The following is a 25226-nucleotide window of genomic DNA, read 5'->3' as shown; positions in this document are numbered from 1 at the left end:
AGTATAGTGGTATTGCTGGGTCAAAAGCTATGTACTGTTTTATAGCCCTTGGGCATAGTTCCAAATTGTTCTCCAGAATGGTTGACTCAGTATATAACTCCACCAACAATGCATTAGTATCCCTGTTTTTTTTACATCCCCTCTAGCATTTGTCATTTTCATTTTCTGTCACATTAGCCAATCTGATAGGTGTGAGGTGGTAACCTAAGAGTTGTTTAATTTCATTTCTGTCATTTACTGTAGTGATTTAGTGTACTTCTTCCTATACCTATAGATAGATAGCTTTGATTTCTTCTGAAAATTTCTTATTCATATCCTTTGACCATTTATCAGTTGAGGAATGACTCTTAGTTTTCTAAATTTAGCTCAGTTTCCTGTATATATGAGAAATGAGGCCTTATGAGAGAAACTTGCTGTTTCCTGAATTTTGACTGTACATGTTTTGTTTGTACAGACCCTTTTTAATATATAATGTTATCAAAATTATCTGTTTTACTTCCCATGATCCTCTCTTTTGTTTGGTCATAAATTCTTATCCACAGATCTGAGAGACAGTTTTTTTCCTATGCTCCCCTAATTTGCTTATGTTATCACCCTTTATATCTAAATCATGTACCTATTTTGACCTTATCTTGGTCTCTGCCTGGTTTGTGTCGGTAATGTCTTAAGTTTTAGCTTTGTTAGAAAACTGATCAGTCTCTTTTTATTTTAATTTTTTTTTCACTTTTATATATTTCTCCTTCAGCCTAAAGCTCACCAGTTCAGTGTCAAATCCTTTTCAAGTCCTACACAGTGTAGCCACTGCACTTCCCTTATGGTTGGATTAATTCGACAAGGCTATGCTTGTGAGGGTGAGTAATTCAAATATAAATTGTTTTTTGAGATTATATTATTGAAATTTCTGTACTTGAAGCTTTAGTCAACTCAGTGGAAAGTAATTACTGTAAGAATTTTTAAAGTCAACCAGGCCAACCTGTGTTTCAGGAAGAGACTCTCCAAACTCCCAGCATAGATACCATCGTTGTAACATTTGCTGTCTACTTTCTACTTGGTGCCACCTTTTGTCCCTTTGTTGCTATGTACCCGAGTGTTCGGAGGAGTATAGACATGACCTGTGCTTTAAATGCATGTATTGGCAGTAACTTGGGGCACCCAACAGCTGAGTATTATCATTGTAAGCACAGGTGAGAAAGTGTGGTCACAGAGATCTTAGCAGAGACACTCCTGAGCTTTCATGTACAGCATCTTCTAGTGAATGTGAAATGTTGCTGCCCTTTCCTAGTGCTGGCCATTTGTCTTTGAATTGTCTTCCACATACGTCTGCATAGTGACGTCAGTCTTTCAGAATGTCATTGACGCCTTTCGCCTTTCCAGTGTGCTCCTTCTCATGCCATGTTTCCTGCAAAGACAGTGCTCCTCAGGTCTGTCCGATTCCTCCTGAGCAGTCGAAGAGGCCTCTGGGAGTAGACGTGCAGAGAGGGATTGGCACTGCTTACAAAGGCTATGTCAAGGTAAGGCTGGGGCAGCAGTGAGGACAAGAAAAGCCCCGGGCTCCAGAAGTATCATGGCTTTGGGTTTTAATCTAAGTTCTTCCACCTAACAGCTTTCTGATCTTGATTATGTCACTAAGCCTTTGGGAGACTTAGAATCCTCATCTTTAAAAGAAAGATAATACATTATCTGTTTCAGGGTTGTTGTAAAGATTAAATAAGATAACATATTATACATTTAGCACTTTGTATCTACAAAGGATTATATAAATGTGAACTATCATTAGTCTATCTAATCTGCAAAAATGTATTTGAGAATATTTTGACTTTACAATGTGGATACTGTTACTACCACTGGAAATTCCAGTGCTTCCAAATCTTCATAGACAGTCATTTTGACTTCATTGACAGTCAATTTTTCTGTGGCCAAAAAAAATTTACATGGTACCCAGCCTTCTCATCAGTTTACCAGACTGTCATTCTTAAATACCAGTCATATAGTCTGTTACCAGGCCCATATTTGTAGTCTTTCCAGCTTAGTAGAGCTCATCAGAGTTTTTGTTCCCCTACAGTATCTTTTAGGATCCAGGTTATCTCAGTGTCAAAATGAGACATTAGACTAGAGCTTTAATGGAAAATGGTTACAGTTATTTATAGTCAAATTGGTTCTGAATTTCTTTAATAAATAATAAAATGAGATAAGAAACTAAATACATTTGAGATTTACATTTAATTTATCCATTTTTGCATGGCACTTCCCTAATGGGGGCCATCTCCCATCATCCTGATCTATGTTTTGCCATTGGACCCAAATGGCTCCAGAGGAGAAAATGAGGCTGGAGATTTTGCACAGCCCTCCCTCACTTAAATCCAATTCACTTGCAAGTCATGGCATCACTTTGCTGATGTCATAGTCTTCAAGAACAAAGAACAAACAACAGACAACAACCCTGATATGTTGGTGAGGTAATTAGGATATATTTTCTCAAACCTGAATTGACCGCCTCTAGGCCAGCACTTCTCATCACAAAGTTATGGAAGAAAAAATCATAGAAAGAGGTAGCCCTAGTATCTGTAGCTAGACTACATGGGATAAGGAATAGAATATCATAATTTTTCCTAGTTATTCACAATGCATAGTTCACTAACTCCATGTTTAGATGTGAGAATTCAGGTGTATTATATTTTCTGATTAACTTTAAACTAATTTCAGTTTTAAAATATCTTTCTAAAAAATTAGTAAAATGTATTTCTTTGCAGATTCCAAAGCCTACAGGGGTGAAGAAAGGATGGCAGAGAGCATATGCAATTGTCTGTGACTGTAAACTCTTCTTATATGATTTGCCTGAAGGAAAATCCACCCAGCCTGGTGTTGTTGCAAGTCAGGTCTTAGATCTCAGGTTAGTTTGTGACAAATGTTGACTTGGTTTATTAATTTTGTTTTCATTTTTATTCGTGAGAGTGTGTTATTTTTATGTCATTGCTACTGTGGCCTCAGTTATACCTTGATCATTGTATTCTAGAAGGCAGTTAAATTTAGCTAACACATAAAATGTTAATTTTTCTGCTTTGAAAAATTGGACAAGTAGACATTTAAGGTAAAAGTACTTAACTGTCTCAAAACAAGAAATGTCCAAAAAATATTTATGTCTGCATATAGAACATTTGAGTCTAGTTACCTTTCTTGTAAAGTAGAAAAGTTGTAAAAGCCAGTTGTGTACTTAAAAGTTAGTCCCAGGAAATGTAGAATCTGACCCAAAAATATCCATTATCTTGCTCTGGCCTAGTATTTTTCAGTTTTCCTGGAGTTAAGCACAGAGAGGAAACTTAGTATCTACCTTAACAAGCATTAAGAAATTGTGGGTTTGGCATTCAGAGAGGAATTCCGCTCCTGATCTTAAGGAGCTTAGAGTGTCATTGCATTATAAGCCATATGTATCAATGGTATAATAAAAATATATTCAAATATGATTAAATATATGGGAGATATTAAAGGGTGGGGTCTGTGAGGTTCAGGAAGGAAACCCTGTCTCCCTGCTGTTAGCTGGGTGTATCAGAAAAGGCTTCATGTGGTGAAAGTATCTGATCTCAACCTTGGAGGCTAGAGAATATCAGTGGACAAAGATAGAAGTGTTGTGAGCATGGTAGATAGCATAACCAAAAAAATGGATGGATGAAAAAGAGAGCAGAATAAGATCGGGGATAAGTAATCTAGTCCATTGTTATCAGATTCATCACTTGTTTCACATTATTCAAGCCTGCTTGGAATTTAAACCTTTCTAGCTAGCTTTGATTCAGTTCTTCTAGATCTCTCCCTACAGTGGGTAAAATGCTTTCTACATTATGGTAACGTTTTCCCCTATATAAGTTTATTAGGAAATTTTAATATATGCCTTTGTAAGCATTTAATGTAAATTTGAATTTGCATATGTTGAGCATTGTGTAACCCAGTGAACCAGTTGTGAAATGTTTGTCCCTGCTCACCAATAGTAGCATTTTAATCATACTTTATGTGTGAAGATAATTTGGCATATAAAAATTCGGATATGTGCCCCTTTCCTAAAATCAGTTTGTCATAAATAGAAAAGAATTTACCTGTTTTCAAAGCAGTATTTAGTATTTACTGTATAGCTTTTAGATGCAATTTATTCCATAATTAAATGGAAATTGGTCCTATGGCCACTTTTAAAATGGTGGCCTGATTTCAGCCAAGTGTAGTCTAAATGATGTTTTAAGTATTATGGTTATGAAATAGTATAAAGCATACTATTATAGGAAGTTCCCTACATGTCACCCACTACCTGTTGAAATCCACTCCAGCCTTGATGGCCCAGCTCAGTTGTCATTTCTTCCACAAGGTCTTTTCCTTGTGGTCACTTTCCTTTTCCTTCCAAAGGTCAGTTTCCTTTCTTCTCCACCTAAAAGTGATTCTCCCTGTCACCATCCCTCCCCTCCCCAATTTCAAGTTCCTTTCTGACCTTTCATATGTAGTTAATACAGAACCATTTCATTTATTCTTATGATAGAAACTGGTAATTTTTTTCGTCTCATTCACTCCCTTTACCTGTTTTTCATCTTCCAGGACAGAGAGGGACATTGCAGAGTTTTAATGTGTGAAGAGTTTGCCTTGGAGTTAGAACAACCTAAGTTCAATGAAGTCCTCCCTCTAATAGGCTGTGTGACCATGCTCCTTAACCTCTCAGTGATCCAGGCAACTCTCTAATACATCAGTTTTCAAAGCATGGTCCAGGGTTCCTGAGACACTTTGAGAGCAGCATCTGCAAGATCAAAACTGTTTTCATAATATTACTAAGATGTTTACTTTTAAATGTAGTAAATATTAATAGATATAATTCACATAAACAAAAACTCTTCATGGTAGGATCCTCATAAATTTTTAAGTGTTAAAGAGGCCCCAAAACCAAAAAATTCAAGAGTCCTGACTCTAATACTGTAAATGGGGTTGTACTTGCTGGTCTGCATTGGTATAGGGAGTTTCCTTACCAAAAGTTCTGTTATGCAGTGAAATCATAGGTCTAGATAAAAAAAAAAAAAGGAAGGAAATAAAAGATACATTTTGTTTTTTAGAAAACATATTCATAAAATGAACAAATCATTTACAGCTAGAAATGTAAAGGAAAATAAAAGTTATACGAAAACAGTTTCCCTCCATTTTCCCTGCCAAGTTTTATTGTCCGATTGTTTTGTTTCTTACCAGAGATGAAGAGTTTTCTGTGAGCTGTGTCTTAGCATCGGATGTTATACATGCTACCCGCCGAGATATTCCTTGTATATTTAGGGTATGGTTTTTCTTATTTCTTCTGTATTTAAGAGAGCCTTTTAAAGCTTGTGCTTTCATAGTTTTAAAAATGATCATTATTTAGAGTTAAATATAAATTTTTAAGATTTTCCAGAACTGTATCCCAAAGATGTTTCAACATATATCTGAAATTTCAGATTTAGAAATTTGATGACTTGTTTCATTTATGTTTTAGCTATTTAAGCCTTTTATTGCTAATAGTGATGTGATATAGGGACAAAAGTAATCTAATCTTTTATATGTTCCTGTCTTATTCCACATTCCTTCAGTGTGTTCTTCCCATTTTTCAGCGTCCTTGCCACCTGGCAGCATCATCATTCTCTCTTCACACAGGAGTACCACTTTTGGTGTGAGCCCTTCTCTCTGTCTCCTTTCATCTGAAACATCCCTCTTCTTTTTCTCTTTATTGGTTCTGCTCCTTTTCTTAGTGTACCTAAAACTTCTTTTCTCCTTTGTCTGCATTTCTGCTATACTACTTTTTAAAAACTTGGTTTGAGGGGCAGCCAGGTGGCTCAGTGAGTAAGAGCACCAGCTCCAGTGTCGGGATGACCTGGGGATCAAATCCGGGCTCAGATACTTAGCACCACACCCAGAAACAACTGGCCGTGTAACCTTGAGCAAGTTACTTAACCCCGATTGCTTTAAAAAAAACAACAACTTGGTTTAGCAGTGTATTTAACTCTAAAAGAAAAACTGTGATGTTATTTATAAGGGAGCATGTTATATGACAATATGTAGCTTCAGTTTCTTTTTTTTTTTATGTTTACAATAATCTTTACGTTAGAGCAGAAATATTAAATGAAGTCACACATTCCACATTTAGCTTTTTCTTTGGTGTCATGCCTTTTTTTTTAATATAACACTGAGAAACATCACAGTGAAATGCTGTTTTGAACAGGAAACTAACAAGCCTTTCAGCAATATTTGGACAAAATAATATTTCTCTATTCAGAGATCTCCTAGTGTATACAATAGAGGGAGAATTGCAATTGTACATGAGTAAAAAGTTACAGCAAATAGTTTTCCAGGCTTCATTAATGAGGACTTAGGGAAGAACTCATAGCATTTCTAATGTAATTTGTATTAAAATTAAATGGTTATATTTGAGAAATTATTCCCCCCAGATATTGCTTTAATTACTACTAATTACTATTTTAATTAATAACCCAAGTAAACATTTCCAAAATATACCTTTAGGAAGTTATGGTTTTGGGAAGAACTAAACTAACTAGAAATTTACATGTTATAAACTAACAGGACTACATACAATCCTTTTTATTACTGTGTTTCCCATTTAGTATTTAATAGAACTGAGCAAGAAAGCTTGTGGAATAAAGAAGCTTTAAAAGTTCAGCATGTGACCTAAAGCTGCTTGGCAATTAGAGGAGAGAAAACTGAATTGAAAAAAAATTTTAACCCCAAGATTAGACTATCACATTCTTCAGAAAGCAACCCTGAAAAGAACTAAATTTTCTGCTTCTAAATATATGTACTATATTTATTTCTCTAAATAGTTAAATTGCTTTGTATTATTGGGGTATAGCTATGTGTACTTTGTCTATTTTGTTTGTCTTATGTTTGTGTTTTGTTTATTTTATATTATTAAGGTGACAGCTTCTCTCTTAGGCACACCTGCTAAGACCAGTTCACTGCTAATTCTAACAGAGAATGAAAATGAGAAGAGGAAATGGGTTGGGATCCTAGAAGGACTACAGTCTATTCTGCATAAAAACAGACTTAAAAATCAAGTTGTACATATTCCACAGGAAGCCTATGACAGCACACTGCCTCTTATTAAAACCATGTTAACAGCTGCAATAGTAGGTATGTACCTTGGAAGCTGCAGTTTAAATAAGTGCATTCTCCCTATCCTGAGAAAAGCAGATGTTCTAAACAGTGCTCATATACTTAAAATATTTCTTCCACAAATACAAAAACTGCATGCTTACAAGTTAAAGTCATTTAAGGTTAAAACTTCATTGCTCAAACCTTCTCATATATTTGCTAGACTGATTTAAATGCCATTCTCATATCTTTTCTAGATTGATAAATATTTGAGTGCCAAATTTTTATTGATGTATGCATTATGGGATTTCTGGAAAGAACAGCATGACATCATGTATAGGATACTGAGTCCCTGTATTCGAATCCTGCCTCTGACACTTACTAGCTATGGGACCATGAACAAGTCATGTAACCTCCCTAGACGTCATTTTTCTTATTTGTAAAATGGGATTAGTAGTCTCTATCTGTATTTACCTACATAGATCAGGATTCGAAGAGATCTTAGGTGACATCTTGTCTCATCTTTACATTTTCCAAATGAAGAAACTGAAGCCTAAGGGCATTATTTTTTCAGGGTCGCACAGTAACTTACAGTAACTTAAAGACCTAGGATTTTTACCCAGAGCCTCTTCTTATAAATCCATTGCACCATTCTGCCTCATAACTACTTTACAGGATTGTTTTGAGGCTTAAACAAGAAAACATATATAAAGTGCTATGTAAATGTCATTTTTATAATATAGTTCAATGCAGACATTTTACACACAAGGAAAGAATCCCAGAGAGGTGAGTGAATGAATAAATGATAAAAACATATTAAGTGATTTTACTATGCTAGATGCTATTTGGATACAAATACAATTCCTGCTCTTTAGGAGCTCATGTTCTAAAAGGGGAAACAACACATATGGAAGGTTTCAGCTATAACTTAAATAGAAATGTCCCGTGGTCCTTAGTATACAGAAGCAAAACAGATGGCAGTTCTTCTTTAATGTCATTTCTACTGATGAAATCATGTCAGTTTCTGATGGAGAATCCTTTGACAGTGCCTAGGACTTCAGTGGCAAGAAATTTTCTTTTCTGTGTCTTCATTAGCTGTGAATGTAGCACCTACATGCTGCATCTCCACAAGGGTTGCTTTCTAGGATGATAGCTACCAACAGTGTTCTAGAAGCATTGCTATTACCCAGGTTTATAGATTCAGGGCCCTGTGTTGTCTCCACTAGGCTGTGATATGGAGAGGAGAGGGGAGAATAATCTTCCTCTCCATTGAGGGAGATAGTAGTCACTGTGGTGATGATGGTGGTGATGGTAGTAGTGAGTAGTGGTTTGACTTGCCTGACTTACCTGGCATCTTGATCACAAAGTTGGTGGGGATGGTGACCCTTTCTGCACAAGAATTATTTCCCCAGATAATGGCTCTTAGAGCTGGACTGAAAACAGAACTTGTGATCTGAGAGGTTCAGCCATTCCCATAGCTCTTGAGCTTATCTGCATATTGGTGGTAGTTGGTTAGGAGTTGGTGGTGGTGGTGAGGAAGGCAGGCCCCTTTTCCACAATGATTTTTTCCCTCAATTGATGGCTGTAAGGTGTAATGACCTAGGAAAATTATTCTCCCAAGCTTAACAGGACTTGAACTGTAGACATAGTATTTGGAGATTTCAGCTAGGCATTTTGTCTCCAAAAACATTATTGTGGACCAAAGTAGAAAAATGTGGCTGGATAATACTATTATACTTAACTAAATGTGTTGATTATTGAATTGATGTTACCCTGGAAAGAGGCTTCTGATGTTGCAGTTCTCTTCAAAATGTTTATCAGTGCCTTGGTTATCAATCTGAAGTGGCATCAAGTTCATAAGTAATATGAGAGAAGATACTTAACACAATTTATGACAGACTATTCCAAAAAGATTTAAGCAGTTTTAACATAATGGACCAATTCTAACAAGTTCAAACTTAATAAATTACATTATAGCTATATGGCAGGCTATATGAGAAAGAAAAGACCTGGATGTTTTGGTGAACTGTAAGCACAGCATGAGAAAACAATAAGGTTGCCAAAATATCTAAAGCAGTATTTATCTGCAAAGAAAATGATAACCCACTGTCCTCTGCCCTGGTAAGACCACATCTGGCACTTTATGTTCATTTATAGGTATTTTATTTTGATAGGGACGTTGTCAGTATGCTTAGGAAATGACAAACCATGGTGAGATTATAATTGAACTGTCATGTGAGAAATGGTTGACTGAACTGGAGATATGTAGTCTAGAAAAGAAGCATTTCTTTGGGATGAGGGTCAACTTAGTTGTCTTCAGATATGTAGAGCTATTATTTAAAGAGGGATTAGGTTCATTCTGCTTGGCTTCAAAGAGCAGAACTTAGAGAAGTGGATGAAAGTTACAAGGAGGCAGATTGCACTTCAGTATAAGAAAAAATTTATGAAGATACACTGTCCCAAATGTGAAACAGATTGAATCATTACATAATGGGTTTCTTGTCAATGGACATGTTTAATCAAATTCTAGGTGACCATTGGTCTGTATTACATAAAGTGATTTACCTATATGGTTAGAAGATTAGATGATTTTTAAGGTCCCCTTTAGCTCTTAAGATTATACGTTCTATAAGGAATTTGACTGTAAATGTTGCTAGAATATAGGACTTATTGTAATAAACTACTAGTATTAACTGTTGGTCTCTTGCCCTTCTTTTTTATACAGATCGGGATAGGATAGCCATTGGTTTAGAAGAAGGACTATATGTAATAGAGTTAACTCGTGATGGTAAGTTACTGTGATTTGGGTTTGGGTACCATAGTAATATATCTCCAATCTATGTAATTCAGTATGAAATACACCATCATTCAGCTGATTACCTAAAAGTAAATTACAGATAAAATCAGAATAGGAAAAAGGTGAAGTTTATCTAACTAACTGTGTGAATAAACGTATTATATCAATCCACCTAGTTATCCCACTAGCCAAGGACTGAGATTTCTTTTTAATTCTTTTTAACCCCAGCTTGAAATGTTCCCCCCAAAATGTACCAACATGAAAACTATATATATATATACACACACACGCACACACATACATATATACAGGTGATTTAGAAATGGCCTCCATAGATAGAAGAGCTTTTAATTAAGCACTTTGTGCCAAGTACTGTGCTTCAAATGTGGTACAAATATAAGCAAGCTAGACAGGCCCTACCCTCAAAGAGCTTACATTCTAATGGGGAGAGACAGCCCATGAAAAAAGGTACTGGAAGGGAGTGGAAGGTGGCATGGAGGCTTGGTTCTCAGCAAACCAAGGCAAAAACCTCACTTATCAGAATTATGCAGTTGCTTGTTATATGCCACTGTCATATTCAATACCAAAATCTGGAGACTTTCTCAAAATAAATTTTCTTGTTGTGTACTTTGAGGGGGGGCATACAATTAAATAAAAAGATGTTATCTCTAGGCATAACAGGATCATCTGTAGTCACAGAGCTGGAAAGAATATAGAATTTTTTTTCAGGGTTGATAATTTATTAGTATGTATTAGTATGGTTAGATAGCATGAACTTACATCTTTTATTCCTAACAGCCTGTCAAGTTGATAATTGGTTAGTCCCAGATTGTTTGTCAGCGTGTTGGTGAGTAAGCCAACGAGGATATTCTCTTGCCTAGAATGACTTTGGGTGGTGATCCAACTCTAGAACTACCAGGGTACTGAATTGTTTCAGAGATTGAACTCTTGTGTTTTAATCTGTTCTACTGGTGGCTAGTGTCCTTATTTGGAACAGACACTCTACTGATGAATTTTTTTAAATTATGGAGTTACTGGAAATGGGATTTACAAGCTCACTTGATAGTAGATTTGCATCATTTGGGCAAGTGGTTGGAAATTGCATGAATATGCCCTTCTATTCCAGAATCTGCCTCCACTAGGCTCACCTGGTTGAAGTTCATTGATTCGTTCTTTTCAGCTTTCTGAACCAATTAGAAGACCATTCTGAGCCAATTAGAAGACCTAATAGCAATCTATCCTTTCACCATAATAAGGGAGAACAAAGGAAATATAAAACCAGTATGTTGTTCTTAAACATTAGGCACTCTAGAAATCATCTTGTCCATTTTTTAAAAGTTTATAGATTCTCAAATGTTCCCCCAAAATGGCTAAATTTGATTAAGCTCATTTCCCCCAAACTATCTCACAACAGTGATAAAAGTTCTAAAAGATGGGGAAAGGAAAAGAAAACTCACAGGAAACCACGCCAAAGAAGCCTTATTAAAATAAATAAATACTGTGGAATAAAAGAAAGGGAGGAGAAACTTCCACAGAGAACAAAACTGCAACAAATTATGCCTTTGGAATGGAGAATAGACTGTACCACTAAGGACTTTCAGAGTGGTTTAACATCACAATGAGATAATAAAGATAGGGCATCTCTTTTCTTAGAAATAAGATGACTACGGGAAGAATTCAAGAAGGCTGACATGAGAATTGAAAGATAGAGATGTAGAGAACAACTCAGGCAGAAGGGAAAATGCAGCAATGGAAAAGCAAGCAATAGAACATTTTTTTTAAGTCAGAACTGAAAGAAAAGTTCAGATCTATACAAAGCAACAACAGAACTAAGTATGATAATCTGAAAATTATTGGTCTCCAAGACAGATATAAAGAAATAGTCTGAATACAGTATTTAAAGACATTATAGAAGCCCCAAATTCCCAGAAGTATCAGTACAAATAAATAAAATACATGAGATGCCAGCTAAACATTAACTGACTTAAGACCTATGAGCACTAAGTTCCCAAGCTTCAGTATCAGAATCTTACAAGACTGCACTCTTGACTTGGTCTGGTGCTTCCAGAAAACATTATGGGAAGTGTTTCCAAAAAGTCACTAAACTGTGCCTGCCCTTTGATCCATTGATTCAAAGCCTATTTCCCATAGATAGCAGAAAAAAGGAAAATGTCCTATTATGTACAGAATCATTTAGATCTTGGCCAAAACCTGATTTCTCCCAGATTTTCCAGTTTCACCTGCATTTTTTTGTCAAGTAGTGGGCCTTTATTCCAGTCTTTGGTGCAGTTGGGTTTTTTGAACACCTTGTTACTGTGCTTCTTTGCTTCTGTTTAATCAGCCTGATCTATTTTAACTTTTGATTTTTCTAGCTAGTTCCAAATAGCTGTGATAATTACTACCTTGTAGTATAGCTCAAGATCTGGTATAGCCAGATCCCCTAACTTTTTCATTGAGATTCTTAAATTTTTGTTCCTTCAGATGAATTTTCTTATTTTTTCTAACTCTCTGAAGTACTCCCCTGGTAGTTTGGTATATAGCAGATGAATTCTTTTTTTTTTCTTTTTGGAGGGAGTAAGGTAGGGTAGTTGGGGTTAAGTGACTTGCCCAAGGTCACACAGCTAGTTTTTGTGTTAAGTATCTGAGGCCGGATTTGAACTCGGGTCCTCCTGACTCCAGGGCCGGTTCTCTATTCACTACACCACCTAGTTGCCCCAATCAGATGAATTCTTAATCAAGCAAAGGCTGTTAGTAATTACAAATATAAGATTTATCATTCTAATTAGATGAAATTTAAAAGCTTTTGCATTAACAAAATTAATGCAACAACAATAAGAAGGGAGGCAGCCAACTGGGAAAAGACCTTTATATCAGTGCCTCTCATAAGGGTCTGCTATACACCATATATAGACACAGAGAGAAATATGTAAAACCAAAGGCCATTCCCCTCAATCTCAAGTAAATGAACAGTCCTCAAAAGGACTGCAAACTCTTCATCATATGAAAAAACACTCTTAAGTCACTACCCATAAGAAAAATGCAGATCATAACAACCCTGCAAATTAGAAAAGATGATGAAAGACAGAAATAGTGTTGGAGGGATGTATAAAGATAGGTATATTAAGGTGTTGGAGCTGTCAGTTTGTTGAACCATTCTGGAAGACATTTTGAAATTTCTGACCCCAAGATTCTGCTACTAGGGATATGAGGTCATTGACTAAAAAAAAGTGCCATATATACCAAAATATTTATAGCAGCACTTTTTGTAGTCACAACGAATTGAATATTGGTGAATAGCTGAACAAGTTTTGGTTCATCAATGTAATGGAGTATTGGTGTGCTGTAAGAAATGATAAATATAAAGAATGTGGAGAAACATAGAATGAACTGTAATATGTAAGAACCAGAAAAACAAAATATACAATGGTTATAATGGTGTATATTGAAATAATAATAAGAAACAGTTCAAAATGGATGTTTTGAAATTATGCTAGACAAGCGTGGATTCACAGAAGAGATATGATAAAATGTCTCCTTGGAAAGGTGAAGAACTATGGGTGTGGAATGCTGCATAGAGATTTTTAAAAATACGATCAAGGAGTGAAAAAGAACTGTTCCTTAATCAAAAGCATTTGTCTAAAACCCAGAATTATGTTTTGTGAAGGGGAAATATGGATAGCTTTCCTGATGAGAGTAAGAATGAAACAACAATGTCCATTGTCACCATTATTATTTTTAAATATAGTATTAGACATTCTAGCTATAGCAATAATACCAAAAAAGTTAAAGGTACAAACATTAAAAGGAGATAATTCTTTATCTGTAACTTTTCTACAATTTTTGTAGACACTCCATGAAAAAAAAAAAGTAAAGATAAATTACTTTATCAGAGTGACAAAAAATGTTATACTAATTACCTGGGAGTTAACCTGCAAAGACAAGATACACAGGACTTAGATAAACACAGCTGTAAATTAGTTTTTACAAAAATAAATGAAGAAGTTAAACTATGACCAATATGGCAATTCGACCCAAATAAAGTCAAGGATTCAATGCTATGCCAATAAGACTACCAAGGGGATACTTATTAGAATTAGGTAAAGTAATATGGTAGAACAAAAGGTCAAGAATATCTAGGGAAATGGAGAGATGAGTTTGCTATTATTAAACCTCAGATTTTCTCATCAAAACTATCTGGTACTGAATTAATCAGTGGGATAGATTTATAGAAGGATATATGAGCACTTAGCAAGAAATCCATACAGTCTTGTAGTCTTCCATAAACCCAGTAACCCAAAGTACTGGGGAAGAACTCTATGTTGGTAGAAACTACTGGGCAAACTAAATAGCAGTTCAACAGAAAATAGCTTTACCCAGTCTTTCACCCAAAACCATAATAAATTCCATAAGGCTAAGTGAGTTAAATACTTTTTAAGGTTATGCCATCCAAAATTAGAGGAAAATGAAAGGTTATATTTCTTAAAACTGTGGACAGAGAATGAATGTATAACTAACCACAATATAGAAAATATCATCAAAGCCAAGGTATATTGTTATTTATATGACCATTAAGGCTTTGCACAAATAATATAAATGCACCTAGAGTGAGAGAAGGGGAAAACATTTTGCACCTAACGGTTCTGATAAAATTCTGACATTGAAAACCTATATGTAGGAAATTGACACAACTCTATTAAGGCTAAGAGTCTTTCTTTAATAGATGTGTAGCCAAAGGATATGAACAAATTATTATTAAAAAAAAGAAATAGAAATTGTCAACAATAATTTGAATACATATGATCAGAAATGTAAATGAAAACAACTGAAATTACCTCATCCCCATCAAATTGTTCAAGATAGTACATGATGGAAAAGTTCCATGTTGATAGAGATTCAGAAAAATAGGAATATTATTATATGCCTATTTTTATATGCATATATAAAATATACTGCTATTAGAGTTGTGAATTGATATGACTCTTTTGAAAAACAATTTGGTAAAACCACATCAGGTAAAGGGGGAAAAAATCTTTGCTGCAAGTTTCTTTGATAAAAATCTTATTTCTGGGGCGGCTAGGTGGTACAGTGGATAGAGCGCCGGCTGTGGAGTCAGGATGACCTGAGTTCAAATCCGGCTTCAGAAACTTAACACCAAAACTAGCCGTGTGACCTTGGGCAAGTCACTTAACCCCAACTGCCCTACCTTCCCCCCTCCAAAAAGCAAAAAAAAAAATCTTATTTCTGAGATATATAGGGAACTGAAACAAATTAGTAAAAGTAAGAACCATTTTCCAGTTGATAAATGGTCAAAAGGATATGAACAGTTTTCAGCAGAAGAAACCAGACTCTTATAGCCATATGAAAAAAATGCTCCAAATCACTAATAATTAGAGAACTTCAAATTAAAACTACTCTTTGGTTCTGCCTTGTGTCCATCAGACTGGCAATGTTGAAAGAAGAAGAAAATGACAAATGTTGAAGGAGGTGAGAGGATTAGTGCATTGTTGGTGGAACTGAAGTCATTTTGGAAAGCAATTTGGAAATATGACCAAATAGCTGTTAAATTTCACATACCCTTTTACCCAGAGATACTGATTCTAATCCTGTACCTCAAAGGAAAATGAAAAGGACCCATATGTATAAAAATACTTACAGAAGCTCTTTTTGTGGTAGCAGGCAAGGAATTGGAAGCCGAGGGGGTATTAATCATTTATTTAATAGTTGAATAAGTCATGGTATATGAATGTGATGAAACGCTATTATTCTGTAAAAATTATAAAGGAGGTGGTTTCAGATAAAGCAAGAAAGATTTGTATAAACTGATGAAAAGTGAACAGGACTGGGACAAAAATTTATACAGTGACAATGTTATGAAGAGTAAGACTTGAAAGATTAAGGAACTTTGATCAACACAGTTAACCCACTATAGTTCCAAGATTCATGATGAAATATGCCGCTTACCTCCTGATAGAGGAGATGGATTGAGAGTGCTGAGGCATATTTTGGTGGGCGGGGGCAGGGGAAAGGACAGGGAGAGAAGATGACCAATGCAGGGATTTGTTTTGCTTGACTATACATGTTTGTAACAGGTACAGTGCTTCTTGCTTTCTTAATGGGGGTGGGGAAGAGGTGGAAGGGAAAAAATGCAAGCCTGATTTTTTAAAATAGAATTTTCAAAAAAGAATAGGTTTGGAATTATGTAAGAAAAGTTGCAAAATTCTTCATAGTCTTTAACCCTGTGATCCTATTGTTAAATTTATATATAAAGGAGGCTATTGACAATAAGAGATTTATCTGTAGGTAAATGTTTGTAGCAATACTATTCATAACTGAAAAAAAAAATAAAAAGATACCATAGGGGTGGCTAGGTGGCACTGTAAATAGAGGACCAGCCCTGGAGTCAGGAGGACCTGCTTTCAAACCCAGCCTCAGACACTTAACACAATACTAGCTGTGTGACCTTGGGCAAGTCACCCCAATTGCCCTGCCTTCTCCCCTCCAAAAAAAAAAAAAAACTTGAAACCATGTGCTTAGTGATTCAGGAATAGTTGATAAAATATAGCAAGTCCTGTATGAAGTGATGTAGAGTGAACAAAGCAGAAATAAAAGGGCAGCATATACAATTTCTGCACATAAGAAGGCAGTTTAAAAAGCATACACCCATTCTTGTAAACTAGTAAATGTAAAGTTGCATTTTCAATCTTTTATGTTACTTTGTGGATTGTCCATCATAGGAAATTAAATTGCGAATAGACTGAATTTTATATAATGTTTTAAAACTCAACCATGTATCCTCTACTCCTATCCTTCATTTTACAATGAATAAAGAGGCCTAGAAAGGAGAAGTGATTTGCCCAGTTACAGAAGTAAGAAGTAGCAGACTGAAGATTTGAGCCCTTACTCCAAATCCGTTGTTCTTTCTGCTTCCTCACACTCTCCATTCATAAAGGCTGGAATTTGTCCCATTACATCACCTGCAAAGTTGACAAAAAATTATCTTTTCTTTACAGAGGATTATTTAAATTTTCATAGTCCTTTATTCACTGAGATTTCTCTCTTGTGTCCTCATTGTAGTGATTGTTCGAGCTGCTGATTGTAAAAAAGTGTACCAGATTGAACTTGCTCCCAAAGAGAAAATCATCATCCTCATCTGTGGCAGGAACCACCATGTTCATCTGTATCCATGGTCCTGTCTTGATGGTTCAGAAGGCAATTTTGACATCAAACTTCCAGAAACTAAAGGCTGCCAGCTTATAATAGTTGCCACACTGAAGAAGAGCTCTTCAACTTGTTTGTTTGTGGCTGTGAAACGACTGATTCTTTGTTATGAAATTCATAGAACTAAACCTTTCCACAAAAAATTCAGTGAAATTGTGGCTCCAGGAAATGTACAATGGATGACAGTGTTCAAGGACAGGCTCTGTGTTGGCTACCCTTCTGGGTTCTCTCTGTTGAACATCCAGGGAGATGGACAGTCTCTCAACCTGGTAAATCCTAATGATCCCTCGCTTACGTTCCTCTCACAGCAGTCTTTTGATGCCCTTTGTGCTGTGGAACTCAGTAATGAGGAATACCTGCTTTGCTTCAGCCATATGGGATTATACGTGGATTCACAAGGTCGGAGGTCTCGCATGCAGGAGCTAATGTGGCCTGCGACTCCTGTTGCCTGTAGTATGTATATGTTTTCCCATTGCTGCTTTTCTCATCAAAAATCAGCATGTGTTCTCTTTTGCTTTTTCCGGTTTTCACAGTTAAGGTAGCTAAGAATTTACAATAGACCTAATCCCGTTTTCCCATAGTAGAATAATCAGGTGATAAAAGTGTGGTGCAGAGGAATTTTTTAAGCATTTACAATATTCCAGGCACTGTCTTAAGCTTTACAAATACAAGTGAAAAGAAAGAGATCCTGGCCTCAAGGAGTTTACAGTCTAATGTAAGAAGTCAACACAAAAGCAAAAGGAAAGTAGTGAGAGGTGGTGGGGGTGGGGATGGCAGATGGGGAGGAAATTGGTGCTAGGGTCTGGTATCGAATTCCAAAAACCCAAAAGGAGAAATGTTGGTCAGCCTTTGCCCCTCAACAAAATGGAGACCTTTCTTGCACATACACCCCTCCCCCCAAAACAAGTCACCAGTGGGAGAAAGAGAGTGAGACTGTAGATGAGGCACAGTGATGAAGTCTGGAACTCAGAGCACAGCAGCATGGTCTTATGAATGAAGGGTTAAGCCTGGAACCAGGGAGGCCTAGATTCAAGTCTTACCTCTGATATCTGCTGTTTTGGGCACCCTGGGCAGGTCAGTTAACTTCTTAGTATTGTCGAATAGTTCCTGAGACACTAAATAGCACAGGTAGTCCCAAGCTGACCTGTTGTTTATTGCTTAATGTAACCTACTAAAAGTTGGTCCCAGAATTTCTGCCCAACCTGGAACAAGTCTATATGCTCAGCCTTCTTATCTGTAAGAACAGCTTTTTCAGAAAAACATTTAGAGAACAATTAAATATTAGTATTCATAATGATAGCCCATATTTATGTTATTTACAATGATCCTCACGTATTCTGCTGCACTAATAGGACTGCCATCATTATATCTCTTGTGCCAACTCAGTTAATGAATAGGCATTCATTAAGTACTTACTCTGTGCCAGGTACTGTACTATGGAATGGAGATACAGAGAAAGAAAAAAAATAGTCCCTGCTCTGTTGGTCAAGACAGCATAAATAGGTGTATGTAAGATACATGCAGAGTGGATGTGAGGTTATTTAGAGGGGTCCAAAAAGGTCCTCCTGGCAGAAAGTGGCATTTGAAACAAAGAACATGGTAATCTTCATTTGTGGCATTAGTCAAAAGAACTGACTTCAAATTTAAAAGACTTATAGGACTTAAGTTTTAAAGGGACCATTAGAAATCATCTTATCTGCTTTTACAGATGAGGAGACGAGCTCAAACTTTGCCTAGGATATGAGGATTCAGACACAGGGCTTCTGCCTTCAAGTACCATGTTCTTTTCATTGCATCATATCCTGTGAAATACCTGGTGTTTTGTACCTGGAAAAAAGAATTACTGATGATTGAGATGAGTCTTCTGGAGTCTTGTGTTTAGTTTGAGAAAAACTTGGTTAGTTGGAGACTGTCCAGATGAAAGCAACCAGCTTGGTAAAAATCTTGAATTCGTGTTCTAGGGATGTTTAGCCTGAAGAAAAGACTCAGGAAGGACATGATAGCTATCTTCCGATGTTGGAAGGGCTGCACAAGAGGGATGAGACTGTCTTCTGTTTGGCCCCAAAGGCATAACTAGGAGCAATTGGTGGAAGTTGCAGACAGGCTAGCTTAAGCGTGATGGCCAAAAGTGGAATCGGCTGCATTCAACAGTGGTGGTCTTCAAGCAGAAACGGAATTTGTCAGATATGTTAGAGTAGGTTTCCTTTCAAGTATGGGTTGAACCAAATAGCCGCTGAGACCCCCTCCAGTCCCCAGATTCCATGAAATATGATAGTAAAAAACATAGTCAAAGTACTTTTGATGGTTAAAGAAAAGCCCTTTGTACTTTTAGAAAGGTTGTAATTTTCTTCTAATATTTAGAAAACCAAAGCTCCACTTTAAGGCTATTCTTTTTTTTGATGTTCAGAAAAACTGGATTTCAGTTTAGAAAAAACATGTTTAAAAAATCAACCATTTCAGATGGCTAAATATACAGAAATGACAGGTTTGATGGCAAGTACAGCATCTGAGAAACTTTTACAAACTTAGAACCAGTGAAAACTAATGGTAGAATTGATAATAACAGAATTACTTTGGGGAAACTTCCTTGTCGACCCTTCTCTGTTTATAATAAGCCTCAACTAGTTTAATGATTAGGATATTCGTTATGTGCTATGTACCAAGTGCCATGCTAAGTGTTAGGGAGACAGAAACAAATAAAGCAATCTCTACCCTGAAGAAGCTTAGATTCCATTGGGGGAGATAATACCTAAAGGAGAGCACAAAAGCAGAGATTGGGAGAGTGCAGACTGAGGCAGAATGACTTGTGATAAAGTGGACAGCTCCAGAGTGTGAGTTCAAGCCAGAAGTGAAGATGGGTAATTGTAGATAATTGAGGATGTAGGAACATTCTGATGTTAAATTTAAAATTTAGTTTAATTTAAATTTAAAATTAGGGCATCTAAATAAATAGAAAGTAGAAGCTCTGTCAGTGCAAATTGATACCTATTGATAGAGGACATAGTTATTAGAATTGAATGGCATTATTAATTTCGTTTAATTGCTTAGCAATGGAGCCTCTGATCTGTTTTGTTGCTAGTTTTATTGGCAAAATACTGATAAAATATTGATATTAATAAAATACTAACTGTATGATACCAAAAGATGAGACACTTCCAAGAAAAGGCAGATGTAATTAGCTTTCATTATTTTTTTGCATGTTGCCATCAAACTTCAATCTGGTGGGATGTTCTTCATCACTTTGTAAACAACTATATATTTGTTATTTCCTTCATGGATTGTGAGGATAATCCAGGTGCAGGCCAGAGCCTTTTCCTTACTACTGATAGAAGCATTGTTGACCCATGACCTCAATAGTATGGTTTCCCAGATAGCAATGTTATCTAATATCTAATGTTATAAAGGTTAGTATTCTCCATGACAGAGGTAATTAAATAAAGAAATTAGATGTTTTATTTTACATTCATTAAGAGATAATGTAGTGGATACAGAGCCATTCTTGAAGTCAGGGAAACCTGAATTCAGGTGTCCTGAAACGTGTTACCCCCAGCAAACTATTTAACCTCTCAGTGCCCTAGACAATTCTAAGATAATTATCAGATCAAGTGCCAGTCTGCATTGGTACAAGGAATTTCTTCATTAAAAGTCCTCTATACCAATGAAGTCAAAGACCCAATTAAAAAAATCATTATGATTTATATACTTGTTTTCCAAAAAAGTTTGAAGCTGCAAAATTACACATAAACATGGAACTTGGTCTTTCGTAGGAGGAAGAAAATATTTACCTTTACTGTCTCAGTAATTCTCTCATGTATTCTCTCTTCACTGTCCTTCTCCATTGACTTTGTAGGTTTAAATTTTCATTTCAGTGTGGATTTTCATTCATTCCAATTCAGCACACATGTTTTAAACACCTGCTATGTAGAAGGCACTGTGCTAGAATATATAGTACCCCCACCCCCAGTTCCACCCCTGAGAATGCTTAGCTTTCTTCGAGGCAAAACTCAAATCTCAGATCTGGAGCTACAGAGACAGAAACCAAACTGTCCTTGCCTTCATAGAATTTATAGTCTGCTTGGCAGTCGTAGCATGTACATTTTTTTCTTTGACCAAATCTTTTAATTTTAGAGAGCCTCTTGGGGCTATTTTAGAGGTGAAGTGACTTGCCCAGAGTCACATAGCTAGTATATGTCAGAGATAGGGTTTGAAGCTAGGTCTTCTTAACTCTCAGGTCAGTTTTCTATCCACTGTTCCATACTTCTTTTTATAACATTGATACAAATAAGTGTATGTGAAATAACTTTAGGAAAAAGAAAGAACTAATATCTAAGGGTATCTGGAAAGGCTCCACATAAGAAATGATACTTGAATTTAGCTTTGAAGGAGGCTAAGTATTCTTAGAGTTGTAAGTAAAGAGGGAGTAACATGTATTTCAAGCTTAGAAGGACATGGAAAATCATATATAAAATGAGCAAACAGCTATGAGGACAGTGCCTTTAGAATGTTATGTGTGTAGGGGAAGCATAAAAAATGAATGAATCATTGGATTTTGGAGAGCTTTAAATGGTACACCTAGCAAAGTGTAGTACTTGAGAAGTGGTCCCTGAGTTTACTGCTGTGTTTTCTACATAGCAGGAGTTTAGGAAGGGTCCTAATGGCCCAAATGTTCTACCCCCCACCAGTCTTTTTCTAGCTTTTTATGAACCTTTCTAACTTTCTACTACATTGTAAAAACACTGTAGATATATTTTAATAAACACTGGAGGGCTAAAGGAAAACACCCTTTGCAAACAGTGTTAAAGTAATGCCTTTAAAATATCCGTAGGATATCACAATCTAATAATAGTGAAAGGAATTTGTGACCTTGATTTCATTTATGACCTAAGTGATTCTGAGTAAGTCACTTTATCCTTTCTGTCTGCTGCTTATGTGTAAAGCAAAAACTATCATACTTGTACAATGTATGTCACAGAATTTCTAGGTGGACCAAATAAAATATTTAAATCACCTAATGAACAGAAAGATACCACAGAAATGAAGCTGTTATTATTACTCTTAAGCCATACTTTCCCAAAGTGGACCATACCTAGTAGCCTCAGGTGCAGTTCTGGGGCATTGAATAAAAATAAGGCTTAACCTTAACCTAACCCCAGGGGGATGCTGAGTAATTTTTTTTTAAAGGTGGCAGTAAGCCAAATGAGTTTGGGAATCTCTGCCTTTCAACCTCAGAAAAGCACTAATACAGACTTCTGTCATTAGAAATAGGAACCTCTGGGGGAGGCCAGGTGGTGCAGTGAGTAAGAGCGCTGGCCCCTGCGTCAGGAGACCTGGGATCAGTTCCGGCCTCAGATACTTGACACCCACACAAAATAACTGGCCATGTAACCTTGAGCAAGTTACTGAACCCCAACTGCTTTAAAAAAAAAAAAAAAAAGAAAAGAAATAGGAACCTCTGGCACAAGTCACTTCTATGGAAGATTTACTTCTGGCAGCGGGGAGCCAGGCTTGACTAGGAAAATAGTTTGCCTATGAGATTCCCATGTGCTGGCCCATAGGTTTTCCTTATTTTCAGGAGTTCCTATCCAATCTTTAATTTTTTCCCCCTTTTTATTTATTGTTAATATTACTTTTTTTAGAATTTGAGATCCAAATTCTCTCCTATTCTCCCATCCCTCCACCACCCACTGAAAAGGAAAGCAATATATCCCTTATAAATATAAACTCATACAAAACCTATTTTTTTTAAAGCAATTAAAATAAAGGAAGTAAAAAAGTATGTTTCGTTCTACAGATGCCACCTGTTCTTTCTCTGGAGGTGGAAGTATTTTTTCATCATAAGACCTTCGAAACATTGAATTACTGAGAATAGTTAAAATTCACAGTTGATCATTGTATGAGATATTGCAGTAACCATGGACAGTGTTCCTGGTTCTGCTCACTTCAGTTTGCATCAGGTCTTCCCAGGTTTTTCTGAAAGCATCCTGCTCGTCATTTCTTATAACATAACAGTGCTCCATCACAATCATATACCACAACTTGTTCAGCCATATTCCTGTTGATGGATTGAAGAGCATCCCCTCAATTTCCGCTTTTTGCCACCACAAAAGGAGCCGTTACGTGTGTATGTGTGTGTGTGAGATCTCCTTTTCCTTTTTCCTTGATCTCTTTGGGATATAGACCTAGTAGTAATATTGCTTAGTCAAAGTGTAGCACAGTTTTATAGCCCTTTAGCATAGTTCGGAATTGTTCTCCAGAAGGGTTGGAACAGTTCACAACTCCACCAACAGTTCATGAGTGTCCTTTTTTCACCTCTCCTCAAGCATTAACATTTTCCTTTTTTGTCATGTAAGCCAGTTTGCTAGGTGTGGGGTAGTATCTCAGAGATGTTTTTAATTTTCATTTCTCTAATCAGTAGTGATTTAGAGTATTTTTCCATGTGACTGATACTCAGTTTTGATTTTTTTTCTTCTGCAAACTGCCTATTTATGTCCTTAGATTTTTTTATCAATTGGGAAATGACTCTTTTACATATAAATTTGGTTTAGTTCTATATATATCTGGGAAATGAAGCCTTTATGAGAGAAATTTCTGTAAATTTTTTCCACTAGTTTCCTGCTTTCTTTCTAATTTTGGCTGCATTTGTTTTGTTTATATGAAACCTGTTAAATTTCATATAATCAAAATTACCAGTTTTGCTTCCTCTGATTCTGTCTCTTATTTGGTCATAAACTCCTCCCTTAGCCATAGATCTGACAAGTACATTTCCCATGCTCTCCTAATTTAATTACAATCTCACCCTTTCTGCCTAAATCATTTTCCCATTTTGACCTTATTTGGGTATGTTGTTCTATGCCTAGTTTCTACCAAACTACCTTCCAGTTTTCTTAGCAATTTTTGTCCAGCAATTCTTGCCCCCAAATCTTGGACCTTTGATTTTTATTAAACACTAGATTACTATGGGCATTTACTACTGTTTATTATGTATCTAATCTATTCCACTGATCCACCACTCTGCTTCTTAGCCAGCACTGGATTGTTCTTATGATTACCACTTTATCATTGTGTTTGAAATCTGGCACCACTACTCTGTTTTCCTTCATATTTTCTTTTCATTGATTTCCTTCATATACTTGACCTCTTGTTTTTCCAGATGAATTTTTTTTTATCTCTAACAAAATAATTTTTTGGCAGTTTGGGATGACACTGAATAAGTAAATAAATTTGGGTAGAATTGTTACTTTTATTCTATTGCCTCAGCCCATCCATGAACAATTAACATTTCTCCAGTCATTTAGATCTATCTTTGTTGGTTTTTGTTTTGTAATTATGTTCATGTAATTCCTGAGTTTGTCTTGACTCCCAAATATTTTATGGAGTTTTTTTTTGTTGTTTTTTTGCTTTCTGAAGGGCAGTTGAGTTTAAGTAACTTGCCGAAGGTCACACGGCTAGGATTTTTGTTTGTGTTTGTTAAGTGTCTGAGGCCAGATCTGAACTCAGGTCCTCCTGACTCCAGAGCCAGCACTCTACTCACTGCACCACCTAGCCACCCCTTCTGCAGTTATTTTTAAATGGGATTTTTCTTTCTTTCTTTTCCTACTGGACTGTATTGGTAATCTACGGAAATGCTGATTATTTTTGTGGGTTTATTTTATATTCTGCAACTTAGCTAATGTTATTAATCTACTTTTTAGTTCATTTTCTAGGATTCTCTAAGTATACCATCATCTGCAAAGAGTGATTTGTTTTGTTTCCTTGTCTGTTTTTTAATTCCTTCAATTTCTTTTCTTCTATTATTGTTCTATTCTTCTATTATTATTCTATTATCTACCTAGCATTTCTTTTGGGGGGGGGAGATAAATTTTTTTTTCAAATGCTTTATTAACTTCTGGTTTACATCATTCATTTCCACCAGATTTTGAGTTACAATTTTTTTTCCCCATTTTTCCCCTACCCACTGCCCCCAAATAGCAGTCCCACGGGACATCCCCTCCTCCAATCTGCTCTCTCCCATATCTTCTCCCATACCCCCTTCAACTTTTCCAGTAGGGCATGGTGGCTCTCTATGCCCCAGTGCCTGTATATCTTATTTCCCAATTACATGTAAAATAGTATTAAT

The 25226-nt window shown here is 36.1% G+C and overlaps 1 protein-coding gene across 1 annotated transcript in view; it reads left to right on the top strand.

Moving 5' to 3' along the window:
• Positions 1–25226, top strand: part of CDC42BPB (CDC42 binding protein kinase beta) — a 167313-nt gene that overhangs the window by 120839 nt on the left and 21248 nt on the right. Inside the window, exons 24-30 of the mRNA XM_069103758.1 lie at positions 746–851; positions 1375–1511; positions 2751–2890; positions 5209–5290; positions 6918–7134; positions 9821–9883; positions 16967–17563. Coding sequence (XP_068959859.1) covers positions 746–851; positions 1375–1511; positions 2751–2890; positions 5209–5290; positions 6918–7134; positions 9821–9883; positions 16967–17563 — 1342 coding nt within the window. The remainder of the gene's footprint in view (positions 1–745; positions 852–1374; positions 1512–2750; positions 2891–5208; positions 5291–6917; positions 7135–9820; positions 9884–16966; positions 17564–25226) is intronic.

Source organism: Petaurus breviceps, unplaced genomic scaffold (genome assembly GCF_028583685.1).
Source record: "Petaurus breviceps papuanus isolate PSGF00001 unplaced genomic scaffold, PetGlider_PUasm1.0 64, whole genome shotgun sequence".
Lineage (NCBI taxonomy): Eukaryota > Metazoa > Chordata > Mammalia > Diprotodontia > Petauridae > Petaurus > Petaurus breviceps.
Note: the sequence above shows the minus strand (reverse complement) of the source record. Positions and strands in the feature narration are given on the sequence as shown.